Here is a 13577-nt window from a genome sequence, read left to right as displayed (position 1 = left end):
GTAATTTTTCCAACAATTGTTTACAGACAGATTATTTCACTTATAATTCACTGTATCACAATTCCAGTGGGTCAGAAGTTTACATACATACACTAAGTTGACTGTGCCTTTAAACAGCTTGGGAAAATGCATGGCTTTAGAAGCTTCTTATTTGAGTCAATTGGAGGTGTACCTGTGGATGTATTTCAAGGCCTACCTTCAAACTCAGTGCCTCTTTGCTTGACATCATGGGAAAATCAAAAGAAATCAGCCAAGACCTCCACAAAAAATGTTTTGCAGACCTCCACAAGTCTGGTTCATCCTTGGGAGCAATTTCCAAACGCCTGAAGATAACACGTTCATCTGTACAAACAATAGTACGCAAGTATAAACACCATGGGACCACGCAGCAGTCATACTGCCTAGGAAGGAGATGCGTTCTGTCTCTTAGAGATGAACATACTTTGGTGCGAAAAGTGCAAATCAATCCCAGAACAACAGCAAAGGACCTTGTGAAGATGCTGGAGGAAACAGGTACAAAAGTATCTATATCCACAGTAAAACGAGTCCTATATCGACATAACCTGAAAGGCCGCTCAGCAAGGAAGAAACCACTGCTCCAAAACCGCCATACAAAAGCCAGACTACGGTTTGCAACTGCACATGGGGACAAAGATTGTACTTTTTGGAGAAATGTCCTCTGGTCTGATGAAACTAAAATAGAACTGTTTGGCCATAATGACCATTATGTTCGGAGGAAAAAGGGGGAGGCTTGCATACCAAAGAACACCATCTCAACCATCACAACAGCATCATGTTGTGGGGGTGCTTTGCTGCAGGAGGGACTGGTGCACTTCACAAAATAGATGGCATCATGAGGGGAAATTATGTGGATATATTGAAGCAACATTTCAAGACATCAGTCAGGAAGTTAAAGCTTAGACGCAAATGGGTCTTCTAAATAGACAATGACTCCAAGCATACTTCCAAAATTGTGGAAAAATAGCTTAAGGACAGCAAAGTCAAGGTATTGGAGTGGCCATCACAAAGCCCTGACCTCAAACCTATAGAAAATGTGTGGGCAGAACTGAAAAAAAGTGTGTGTGAGCAAGGAGGCCTACAAACCTGACTCAGTTACACCAGCTCAGGAGAAATGGGCCAAAATTCTATGGTACAATTTTTATTGCTATCTATCTGTAGTGTTAGTCCTTCCATTTCCTTTGTATTGTATGGACTCTTTTGACCTAAATTGCTTTTGTTTTATAGATGAGTACTGAATTGCATTGCCTCTAAAGGCACATTTTAAGTGTGGATCTGCTGTACCTATGTCATGTCTGAAAAAGTCAGTTATAAATTATTCTGTTCTAGTTAAAAACAAGTTATCATCCAGTAGGCTGATTTCAATTTCCAATATCCTCATCCATGTGGAAATTCTGTAAGAGTAATATATATGCCAATTATGTGACCATCCGACCGCATTCTGTCCCTTATCAACATTTTTTATTTTATTTTATTTTGGCGCCATAGAGAATGACATAAGAAAGTAATCAAGACGACTAGCTTGATTAAGCTTCCGCCATGTATATCTCACTAGGTCAGGGTATTTAAGCCTCCATATATCCACTAATTCCAATATATCCATGACATTCATGATTTCCTTAAGTGCCTGAGGGTGATAGTGTGATGTCCTTTATGGGTCCATAGAGGTATTTAAAACCGTATTATAATCTCCCACCGTAATAATAGAGTCTTGGGTTGATAAATTATTATATATATTTTCAAAGAAGTGTGGATCATCATTATTTGGACGATATAAGTTAAGACATATCTGTTTATGGTCCAATAACATTTAAAATCATCTACCTTGAGGATCTGTTTGGACAATTAGCGCAATTGAATCAAAATTACTGTTAATTAATATCGTCACCCCTTTTGAATTGCTTTGCCCATGGGAGAAATATATTTCGCCCCCCCGTCCTTTTTCCACAAAACTTCATCTAAAATTGTTGAATGAGTTTCCTGTAAACCAATAGATATTATATTCCTTCTCTTTTAGCCAGGTAAATACTGATAGTATTTTCTTATTATCTGCTAAGACATTAGAATTATAACTGGCTATACTTATTTCACTAATTACCATAATGAGACAAGTCAATTCCATTTATCATAATATATGTTTTTGTAAACGTACCATGATGATTGAGTGTCTATATAGCTGTACCATGATAATTGCATTGCTACTAAGTAAACTTCCAATTGGTCCCAACTATTCCACCTGCTAAAACCCCTCCTCATCCTGAGTTGGGTTGTCATCCCAGTGACCGGTAGACCACCCACGATCCCATGGCCCCCGAGAGATCAGGACCCATCCTTCGATAAGAGCACACAGTGCCACCCACAGAACATAAGCAGATCAACCGGCAAAACCATTTCCATTGCCCTCAACCCAATTTTATATTATATATTTAAACAATTATACAATACCGTTCAAAAGTTTGGGGTCACTTGAAAGAAAAGCAATTTTTTTGGCCATTAAAATATCATCAAATTGATGAGAAATACAGTGTAGACATTGTTAATGTTATGACATGACTATTGTAGCTGGAAACGGCAGCTTTTTTATGGAATATCTACATAGGCGTACAGAGGCCCATTACCAGCAACCATCACTCCTGTGTTCCAATGGCACTTTGTTAGCTAATCCAAGTTTATCATTTTAAAAGGCTAATTGATCATTAGAAATCCATTTTGCAATTATGTTAGCACAGCTAAAACAGTTGTAATGATTTAAAGAAGCAATAAAACTGGCCTTCTTTAGACTAGTTTAGTATCTGGAGCATCAGCATTTGTGGATCTCGTACAACGTTGTGTACTAATCTCTTCACAGAACAGCGCAAACTGGCTCTAACCAGAATAGAGAAAGAGGAGTGGGAGGCCCTGGTGCACAACTGAGCAAGAGGACAAGTACTTTAGAGTGTCCAGTTTGAGAAACAGACGCCTCACAAGTCCTCAACTGGCAGCTTCATTAAATAGTACCCGCAAAACACCAGTTTCAACGTCAACAGTGAAGAGGCGACTCCGGGATGCTGGCCTTCTAGGCAGAGTTGCAAAGAGAAAGCCATATCTCAGACTGGTCAATAAAAATAAAAGATGAAGATGGGCAAAAGAAAAGACACGGGACAGAGGAAGAAAAAAGTGTTATGGACAGACGAATCTAAGTTTGAGGTGTTCGGATCACAAAGAAGAACATTCGTGAGATGCAGAAAAAATGAAAAGATGCTGGAGGAGTGCTTGACGCCATCTGTCAAGCATGGTGGAGGCAATGTGATGGTCTGGGGGTGTTTGGTGGTGATAAAGTGGGAGATTTGTACAGGGTTAAAGGGATCTTGAAGAAGGAAGGCTCACTCCATTTTGCAACGCCATGCCATACCCTGTGGACAGTGCTTAATTGGAACCAATTTCCTCCTACAACAGGACAATGACCCAAATCACAGCTCCAAACTATTCAAGAACTATTTAGGGAAAAAGCAGTCAGATGGTATTCTGTCTATAATGAAGTGGCCATCACAGTCACCGGATCTCAACGCTATTGAGCTGTTCTCGGAGCAGCTTGACCATATGGTACGTAAAAAGTGCCCATCAAGCCAATCCAACTTGTGAGAGGTGCTTCAAGAAGCATGGAAGCAATACATTGAAGAAGCAACAAATTGACAACTGGAATGCCAAAGGTCTGCAAGGCTGTAATTGCTGCAAATGTATGATTCTTTGACAAAAGCAAAGTTTGAAGGACACTATTATTTCAAATAAAATCATTATTTATAACCTTGTCAACGTCTTGACTATATTTCCTATTAATTTTGCGACTCTTGTGTTTTCATGGAAAACAAGGACATTTCTAAGTGACCCCAAAACTTTTGAACGGTAGTATACATATTTTTTTTAAATAAAATAATAATATATATATATTTAAATCCTGCTTATCTTAATTTCCATAATTAGCCATTCATAAACTCAGCAAAAAAATAAACGTCCTCTCACTGTCAACTGCGTTTATTTTCAGCAAACTTAACATGTGTGAATATTGGTATGAACATAACAAGATTCAACAACTGAGACATAAACTGAACAAGTTCCAGACATGTGACTAACAGAAATTGAATAATGTGTCCCTGAACAAAGGGGGGGTCAAAATCAAAAGTAACAGTCAGTATCTGGTGTAGCCACCGGCTGCATTAAGTACTGCAGTGCATCTCCTCCTCATGGACTGCACCAGATTTGCCAGTTCTTTCTGTGAGATGTTACTCCACTCTTCCACCAAGACACCCTAGCCCTCACCCTCTGATCCAACAGGTCCCAGACGTGCTCAATGAGATTGAGATCCGGGCTCTTCGCTGGCCATTGCAGAACACTGACATTCCGTCTTGCAGGAAATCACGCACACAACGAGCAGTGTGGCTGGTGGCATTGTCATGCTGGAGGGTCATGTCAGGATGAGCCTGCAGGAAGGGTACCACATGAGGGAGGAGGATGTCTTCCCTGTAACGCACAGTGTTGAGATTCCCTGCAATGACAACAGGCTCAGTCCGATGATGCTGTGACACATCGCCCCAGACCATGACGGACCCTCCACCTCCAAATCGATCCCGCTCCAGAGTACAGGCCTCGATGTAACGCTCATTCCTTCGATGATAAATGCGAATCAAACCATCACCCCTGGTGAGACAAAACCGCGACTCGTCAGTGAAGAGCACTTTTTGCCAGTCCTGTCTGGTCCAGCGACGGTGGGTTTGTCCCCATAGGCGACATTGTTGCCGGTGATGTCTGGTGAGGACCCGCCTTACAACAGGCCTACAAGCCCTCAGTTCAGCCTCTCAGCCTATTGTGGACAGTCTGAGCACTGATGGAGGGATTGTGCGTTCCTGGTGTAACTCGGGCAGTTGTTGTTGCCATCCTGTACCTGTCCCGCAGGTGTGATGTTCGGATGTACCGATCCTGTGCAGGTGTTGTTACACGTGGTCTGCCACTGCGAGGACGATCAGCTGTCCGTCCTGTCTCCCTGTAGTGCTGTCTAAGGCGTCTCACAGTACGGACATTGCAATTTATTGCCCTGGCCACATCTGCAGTCCTCATGCCTCCTTGCAGTATGCCTAACAGGCTGACTACACCACTCGCGTCGCGTGCGTTGCAAAATACATTTAGAAATCTATGTTATTCAATTATTGCGTCAATGAGCGTCTGCATTGCCACGGGCTAAAATAGAAGTCCGTTCTATTTCTGACGCAGATCGCGCTGCAAGTCCTGCCTCTCCCATCTCCTCATTGGTTTATGGAAGCAGGTACCCACATGCCATCACCTCATTGGTTATACCCACGTGTGACTGAAAGATGAACGAGGTAAGTGGCGGTAATGCACCTAATTTATGAAAGTTGCCAATCGCAATATAAAGTCAAGAGAAGAAAAGGCCTGGAAGGAGGAGAGATGACTAGGAACGATTCGGTTGACCGTTTTATGTGTGGATTAATTGTCGGAGTAGAGGAATTTCAGGTAAAATAACAACTCAATGTTTGTTTCCCAGGACAAATTAGCTAGTAACAGCAAGCTAGCTAAATGGGACAAATTAGCTAGCAAGTGCAAGCTAAATTGCCATAAATGTTTAATGCTTTTCGACCTGTTCCCAAATTAATGTCATTGGTTTAGAGTTTGTTTTGATATTTTAACCTGCGTGACGTGATCGCGTTTGGTGTGGGGGTCCAAAGTACATTTATGCACGATGGCGCATGTGCGCAGACAGTTTGGGTTCCGTGTTAGGCACGTTCACGCAGATGAGCAGGGACTCTGGGCATCTTTTGGTGTTTTTCAGAGTTAGTAGAAAGGTCTCTCTAGTGTCCTAAATTTTCATAACCGTGACCTTAATTGCCTACCGTCTGTAAGCTGTTAGTGTCTTAACAACCGTTCCACAGGTGCATATTCATGGGAAACAGTGTTTAAACCCTTTACAATGAAGATCTGTGAAGATATTGGGATTTTTTACGAATTATCTTTGAAAGACAGGGTCCTGAAAAAGCGACATTTCTTTTTTTGCAGAGTTTATTTGTAATAATGTAGGTAGTTTATGCAAAGGATTGTTACCTCTTACCAGTATTGCCATTACAAAAGTTACATTTTGGCAAGCAATTATTATTTTAGCAAACAATTATTGTTATTCATACTATATTGTCCCTCACATCTTTACTCCCGAGCAACAGTTGTGGGACACACACACACACTCAACCCCTTTCCCCCCAAACAACCATACACTCAGATGCTCAACAGTTGCACCATCCCAGAGCCCAACTCGAGAAAGGCCTTGATTTACGAATGCATATACAGTTGCAGCTGAATGAGAAGGCCTGCAAAACTTATCAAAAACGGGCAGAAATGGGGAGATTTGGTTAACCATTGTCACGTCCTAGGTGATGGAGGTCAGATATACCCTCTTCCCCTGAAGCACCCACACATGGTGCCCCGTAGTGGCCACATTCCCAAGCATCTCCGTGTAGTCAGACCTTTGAGTTTGTGCCACCATGACCACAATAATATGCCCCCTCTCTGAATGTCAGTGTGACCCCCTCCCCATGGGTTACTGCAGCTAGTGTTGCCAGCACTGCCACTGCCTGGGTGGGGGCACCCCACCGGCTAGGTACAAGGTTCTCATTAGCAGCTTTTGAGGATTTCCTTGTATATTATGCTCTCCCATCAAGGGGCTTTTTTGCTATCTATTTGTACTGTTCGTTTCTCTAGTTCATTTTTTAAGATGAACTTTTTTGACATAAATAGTATTGAATTGCATGGCCTCTAAAGGCACGTGTGACATACAATAAGGAAATAATCTGTTGTACCTATGTAGGAAAGAAAAACAATCAGAATTATTTTGTCTTGGTTAAAAAAAAAAAGTCATCCGGTAGACTCTCATTAAATTTCCAATATTCTCGCCCTGTAAGAGTAATGTGTTTACCAATTATTTGATGGTCTGACCGCATTCTGTCCTCTATCAACACTATTTAAACGTTTGGTGCCACCCAAAATGACAAGGCAATCAAGACGACTAGCTTGATTGATCCTCCTCCATGTATATCTCACTAGGTCATGGTATTTAAGCCTCCATATGTAATGTCCACTAGTTCCAATATATCCATAATATTCGTAATTTCCTTAAGCACGTGAGGATGATAGTTTGTAGTGTGATTTACTTTACGGTCCATTGAGGTACTTGAAACATTTACATTTAAGTCATTTAGCAGACGCTCTTATCCAGAGCGACTTACAAATTGGAAAGTTCATACATATTCATCCTGGTCCCCCCGTGGGAATTGAACCCTGGTCCCCCCGTGGGAATTGAACCCACAACCCTGGCGTTGTAAGCACCATGCTCTACCAACTGAGCCACACGGGACCACAAACCGTGTTATAATCTCCCACCATAATAATTGAGTCATGTAAGCTCGATAAATTATTATATGTATTTCTAAAGAAGCGTGGATCATCATTATTTGGAACATGTAGATAAATGAGCAAAATCTCTTTATTGTCCAATAGCATATTTAAAAGGATCCGCCTTCCTTTCGTAACGTTGTCAGGTAACTCATCTATTGACAATTTTGGTAAGAGGGCCTGGGTATGGCTTTGCTTTAGGTGCCTTTGCGCCGCGCCTGTAAAATAGAATCGAGTTGAAACACCACTGTTACCATAGAGAGAGACACAGCCCAGTCAGAAACAAAACTTTAGATTCTAGGTTTGAAATGCTTTGAAATGACACTGGGAAGCTAGGAAATAACTTTTTGCTCTCTTGCTCTTGCTCGCTCGCTCTCTCTCCTCGCTCTCTCTCTCTCTTCCTCTTCCCCCCTCTTCTTTGACCTTGGCAGCTCCTGGAACTGTTTGACAGCGAGGACCCCCGGGAGAGGGACTTCCTGAAGACGGTCCTGCATCGGATCTACGGGAAGTTCCTGGGGTTGCGGGCTTTCATCAGGAAGCAGATCAACAACATCTTCTTGCGGTGAGTGACTAGTGAAGCGGCCCTCTCTCTTGTTCACAGGAGCAAACAGTGGGGCCTCCTTCGAAGACACACAGAACCACACAGGAATCCGTCAAACTGAGTTCAACCCCCCCCCCCCCCCCCCCCCCCCCGCAGCTCGGCACCTAAAATGTCCATGGTCGTATTCATTAGGGCTTATCGTAGCAAAACGTTTTCAACTGGAATAGAAAAGTAGCGTTTCTCGTTGGACGAGATCATGAATACCGCAACCTCCCCTGTGTTCCTGGGAGCCCACTCCTGTCAGTTGACTTCCCCTCTTCTTTCTGTCTATGCCCTGGCTGAGAAGGGGAACTGTCCAGCTTTCTGTCTATGCCCTGGCTGAGAAGGGGAACTGTCCAGCTTTCTGTCTATGCCCTGGTTGAGAAGGGGAACTGTCCTACTTTCTGTCAATGCCCTGGTTGAGAAGGGAAACTGTCCTGCTGTGATCGTTTCCCTGGCAGGCTTTCCCAACTAGGTTCTTTCAGGCAGCAGCAGCTTGGGGACAACTGGTAGATAGATGGGACATGATCAAGCCTACGTCAGACCCACAGCACAACTGGTGTCAGTGGCTGAGCACATTTCACAGGTTTTACACATGCTATGATTCGACTCTGAACATCGATGTTAGCAGAGGGGGCCATCCTCATGCACTGTCTCTATCCCTCTCTCTCTGCTCCGTTGTGTCCTATCAGAGCCATATGCTCCGCTACTCAGTGTGTAGTCATTTGTAGTTTGATTGTGATGGTGTGTTTGTGTTCTGGTAGGTTCATCTACGAGACTGATCACTTCAACGGAGTGGCCGAACTCCTGGAGATACTGGGGAGGTGAGTCCAGAGGTGGTGTGGTGGGACGCTGGGGAGGTGAGCAGAGGTGTTGTGGTGGGACGCTGGGGAGGTGAGCAGAGGTGTTGTGGTGGGACGCTGGCGAGGTGAGTGCAGAGGTGGTGGGATGCTGGGGAGGTGAGTCCAGAGGTGTTGTGGTGGGACGCTGGGGAGGTGAGTCCAGAGGTGTTGTGGTGGGACGCTGGGGAGGTGAGCAGAGGTGTTGTGGTGGGACGCTGGGGAGGTGAGTGCAGAGGTGGTGTGGTGGGACGCTGGGGAGGTGAGCAGAGGTGTTGTGGTGGGACGCTGGGGAGGTGAGTGCAGAGGTGGTGTGGTGGGATGCTGGCGAGGTGAGTGCAGAGGTGGTGGGACGCTGGGGAGGTGAGTGCAGAGGTGGTGGGACGCTGGGGAGGTGAGTGCAGAGGTGGTGGGACGCTGGGGAGGTGAGTGCAGAGGTGGTGGGACGCTGGGGAGGTGAGTGCAGAGGTGGTGGGACGCTGGGGAGGTGAGTGCAGAGGTGGTGGGACGCTGGGGAGGTGAGTGCAGAGGTGGTGGGACGCTGGGGAGGTGAGTGCAGAGGTGGTGGGACGCTGGGGAGGTGAGTGCAGAGGTGGTGGGACGCTGGGGAGGTGAGTGCAGAGGTGGTGGGACGCTGGGGAGGTGAGTGCAGAGGTGGTGGGACGCTGGGGAGGTGAGTGCAGAGGTGGTGGGACGCTGGGGAGGTGAGTGCAGAGGTGGTGGGACGCTGGGGAGGTGAGTGCAGAGGTGGTGTGGTGGGACGCTGGGGAGGTGAGTCCAGAGGTGGTGTGGTGGGACGCTGGGGAGGTGAGTGCAGAGGTGGTGTGGTGGGACGCTGGCGAGGTGAGTGCAGAGGTGGTGTGGTGGGACGCTGGGGAGGTGAGTCCAGAGGTGGTGTGGTGGGAGTTCAAGCATGCATCAACTGCATCAACATATATCAATGTTATCAAGCACCTTTGACTCTAGCAGCAGTGGCACAGCGAGCTCATGGAACTAGGACATGCAACCATTTACACTCGTATGCCAGAATATCTCCATTTGAGCTAATATACTCACCACTACATCAGTAGGTCCCTTTAGTGTTGCTACAGGCTTTTCTGCTGTTAGCTCCCCATCCCCACAGAATTCGGGGAAACCCAGTCACACTGCTGACCTCTGCCTTTTCCACTTTTTGAGCTAAAGGACACTAGTGGCTCTTCCTGTTTAGTTTTATTTGTAGAAAGCGTTCTTTTTTTCCAGCAGTGAAATGTCTCTCTGGCTCTAGCTATGAATAATCTCTGCTGCATCATCCATACTGTGTGTGTGTGTGTCTCATGCATGTGTGTTTGCTAATGCTTGCTTCTCGAGGCAATGATTGATTGAAGTGTTGTTTTTGTCTATCTGCAGCATCATCAATGGCTTTGCACTGCCATTGAAGGCGGAACACAAGCAGTTCCTGATGAAGGTGCTCATCCCCATGCATACCGCCAAAGGACTGGCCCTGTTCCACGCACAGGTAACCAAATGTGTAACTGATGCTCAATTAAGTTATGAATCCATACGTGTTAAGAGAAGAGGTAGAACTAGGATTGGAACTGGAATGAACATCTCCACACTCTTTTTGAAAACTACGTGCCGAATGTCCCCTCCACTTCCAAAATTCAAAATATGCTAAATCGTGATTTGTCCAAAGCACCGGAACTAATGCTATTGGTTCTCACACGGCCCGTCATATCACGACAGATCTACGGTACCATTTATGTTTACGTGGTCTGTGTACGAGAGATGACCAAATTCCTAATACCAGATGAATAAATAACCCATTTTAAAGGGGTTGATTTGAAATACTCACTCTCACTAGACAACAACTCTTCTCTTTTTAGCAGTTATCTAAATCTGAGGAATGTACCTGGCATAATGTGGGTTTTAAAAGGAATTCTAGGTAGAAGTTCATACAATATTATGATACGGTAATTAGCCTAGCTACCCATTTTGTTCTGTCAGGCTTTGTGAACAGTAGATGACCTAGATGCCTAGTTAAGCATAATTCTCATGAGCTGAAGTGAACTGTGCTCTGAAAAAAAGCCTTGGATAACAGTGCTATCTAGTGGCCGTAGAATGAACTTGAAAGCTCTGATAGTATTGTGTACAGAACATACCACATGGGAACGTTTCTGTTAACAGTAAGTAAATAATATCACTACCTGTTCTGTTTCCTTTTAGCTGGCCTACTGTGTCGTCCAGTTCCTGGAGAAGGACCCCACCCTCACAGAGCCGGTACTCTAACCAACTAACATTCGTCACGTTGTTCTACCTTCGGGACACTAGGTTCTGCTCTCCCTTGGAGCTGTAGAAATGTTGTTGTGTGTTAGGAATCTATCTGTGCACCTTTCATGTAGGGGACAAACAATGTTAGCTTTCTCAAACAAGTTTGAGTCCAAAATCATGAATAGTTCATATGGTACCTAGCTAAATGGCATGTAAAATGCTGCAGCACTATCGACCTATGTACAGTACTGTAGGTTTGTTGACTAAAGACAGACACAAAAAACTAAAGGTATTTCCTTGGAAATTAGTGTCATCTGTTCAATCCTCAGGTGATTCGGGGGCTGTTGAAGTTTTGGCCCAAAACCTGTAGCCAGAAGGAGGTATGTCTGTCTGTCATGACTGGTAGATGACACCGAACACGCTAACAGATGCTGTACCTTGTATACCATAAGTGTGGTTCTGAACAGTTTACCTGCTTCTCTTGAACATATGACTTCCTCATGTGTCTGTTGTTTCCCCCCTGTCCTAGGTGATGTACCTGGGGGAAATGGAGGAGATCCTGGATGTCATTGAGCCCACCCAGTTCAAGAAGATCCAAGAGCCCCTGTTCAAGCAAATCTCCAGATGTGTGGCCAACCCCCACTTCCAGGTACAGTCTTGATTTCCTTGACCTTCAACTTACTTTTAGCTCCTAGTGGAGCAAATGGCATCAATAAAAGTGCGTCTCCAGCGAACCCTGATCTGGGACGTTTTCTTGAGTTTGTTTCAGGTGGTTCCTCATACAGTACATTAAGGCTATTTCTGCTCCTTCTCCATTTACTGCTACATGTACTTTTTTCCCTTTCATTTTTCATAATGACCTCCTCAAGGAGCTTTCCAGCAGTTCTCTAAAGGGTTTTCAATCTGGCAGTGGAGCTGTGAAAATGGCTGCCCTATACGTAACATGTTTTTGTCATTTACTGCCAGCCCGTCTCATTTCTTGTTGATTCCTACAGGTAGCGGAGAGAGCCCTCTACTTCTGGAACAACGAGTACATCCTGAGCCTGATTGAGGAGAACATCGACAAGATTCTGCCTATCATGTTTGGTAGCCTGTACAGAATCTCCAAAGAACACTGGAACCCGTACGTATGCCACTCTCCAGTTCTCAACAAATGTTTTATTTGAATTTTTTTATTTTACCTTTTATTTAACTTGGCAAGTCAGTTAAGAACAAATTATTTGCCTCTCAGGGTAAAGCATTAACAAGCAACGCCATGCTTAATACTGAACTCTCATACCTATAGTTGGCGTAGAGGTTGGGGTCTTATGTAATCCCTCTCTAACTATGTACGTATGACAAAATGGTCATGTCTCCAGATATCAATGTCATGTTTCCTCCAACATCCTGTCACTGAAATACCAAAGGAATGTATTTCCAGTTATTTAATCTCAGCATTGCTACTAGGATTGACTGAGAGCCGGTAAATATCCTCTGGATGTATTTAAGTCAGATGCCATTGTCCCCTGTGTGTTTCCAGGACGATTGTAGCTCTGGTCTACAATGTGCTGAAGACCCTGATGGAGATGAACAGCACACTATTTGACGAGCTGACAGCCTCCTACAAATCAGACAGACAGCGGTAAGTGAGCTCCCTCCAGCTCTTATATTCATTCTTGTTCTTCAGTCCAAACAAACAGTGTTCACAAACTATTACAATAACTAGTCAGGTATAATTTATGAAGCGTGGAAACAAAGCTGCATGGTACAACACAACACACTGGATTACATAACCTCTGTTAGCTACCCTTTTTCAAGGACAGTCAGGTCTGACAGCTTCTTGTATGTGTCCGTGCGTGTGTGGTGTCCGTGCGCCCGTAACGCGCTTGTGTCTCTCCAGGGAGAAGAAGAAGGAGCAGGAGAGGGAGGAGCTGTGGAAGAAGCTGGATGAGCTGAAGCTGAGCGACGCAGCGGCTCTGGTGCAGAACAACAGCCACGGGCTCCAGAACGCTGCCCAGAACAACAACAGCAACAACAACAATCACCAAGAAAACCAGGAGAAGGGCACCGCTGTCATCGCAACGGACCATGAAGAGCCTGTCATCGCCATGGATACCGCAGAGAATGTCAAGGGCGTCAAGAGTGCCAAATGACACAGGACTCCCATTTTGTACTCTGTAACGGTTTCCAGGACGTCTGAGAACTGTCAGGGAGGGGCTCGGGGGTGACAGGGAGGAGGGGCTTGAGAAAATAGCCACACAAAAAAAAAAGAGATAAACCTCATCAGTATGTTAAATCTATATACATTAAAACTACTTCAAATGCCAGAAATTCTCCTTTGGCAGAAAACGTATATTTCAACTTAAGACTATTTTGGGATGTTACAGTGTGACCACAGTATATTGGTAAACTTTTTTTTGTCTGATCAAAGAATTTATCCTTTCACATTTAGTTTCTTAACTGAGAAAAGGTTTTTTTGGGGG

At 44.6% G+C, this 13577-nt stretch overlaps 1 protein-coding gene and 1 non-coding gene across 2 annotated transcripts in view; one reads left to right on the top strand and one right to left on the bottom strand.

Moving 5' to 3' along the window:
- Positions 1 to 13364, top strand: part of ppp2r5a (protein phosphatase 2, regulatory subunit B', alpha isoform) — a 76043-nt gene extending 62679 nt beyond the window's left edge. The window contains exons 5-13 of the mRNA XM_038968152.1: positions 7881 to 8011; positions 8794 to 8853; positions 10255 to 10363; positions 11071 to 11124; positions 11445 to 11495; positions 11645 to 11764; positions 12111 to 12238; positions 12635 to 12736; positions 12995 to 13364. Coding sequence (XP_038824080.1) covers positions 7881 to 8011; positions 8794 to 8853; positions 10255 to 10363; positions 11071 to 11124; positions 11445 to 11495; positions 11645 to 11764; positions 12111 to 12238; positions 12635 to 12736; positions 12995 to 13247 — 1008 coding nt within the window. The 3' untranslated portion in view covers positions 13248 to 13364. The remainder of the gene's footprint in view (positions 1 to 7880; positions 8012 to 8793; positions 8854 to 10254; positions 10364 to 11070; positions 11125 to 11444; positions 11496 to 11644; positions 11765 to 12110; positions 12239 to 12634; positions 12737 to 12994) is intronic.
- Positions 7337 to 7413, bottom strand: trnav-uac. Its single transcript has one exon. It is a non-coding gene; the product is annotated as a tRNA-Val (tRNA).
- Positions 13365 to 13577: the final 213 nt, after the last annotated feature.

The sequence above is a fragment of the Salvelinus namaycush genome, chromosome 29 (genome assembly GCF_016432855.1).
Source record: "Salvelinus namaycush isolate Seneca chromosome 29, SaNama_1.0, whole genome shotgun sequence".
Classification (NCBI taxonomy): domain Eukaryota; kingdom Metazoa; phylum Chordata; class Actinopteri; order Salmoniformes; family Salmonidae; genus Salvelinus; species Salvelinus namaycush.
The sequence above is the reverse complement of the archived record's forward strand: the minus strand, read 5'-3'. Positions and strand labels throughout refer to the sequence as shown.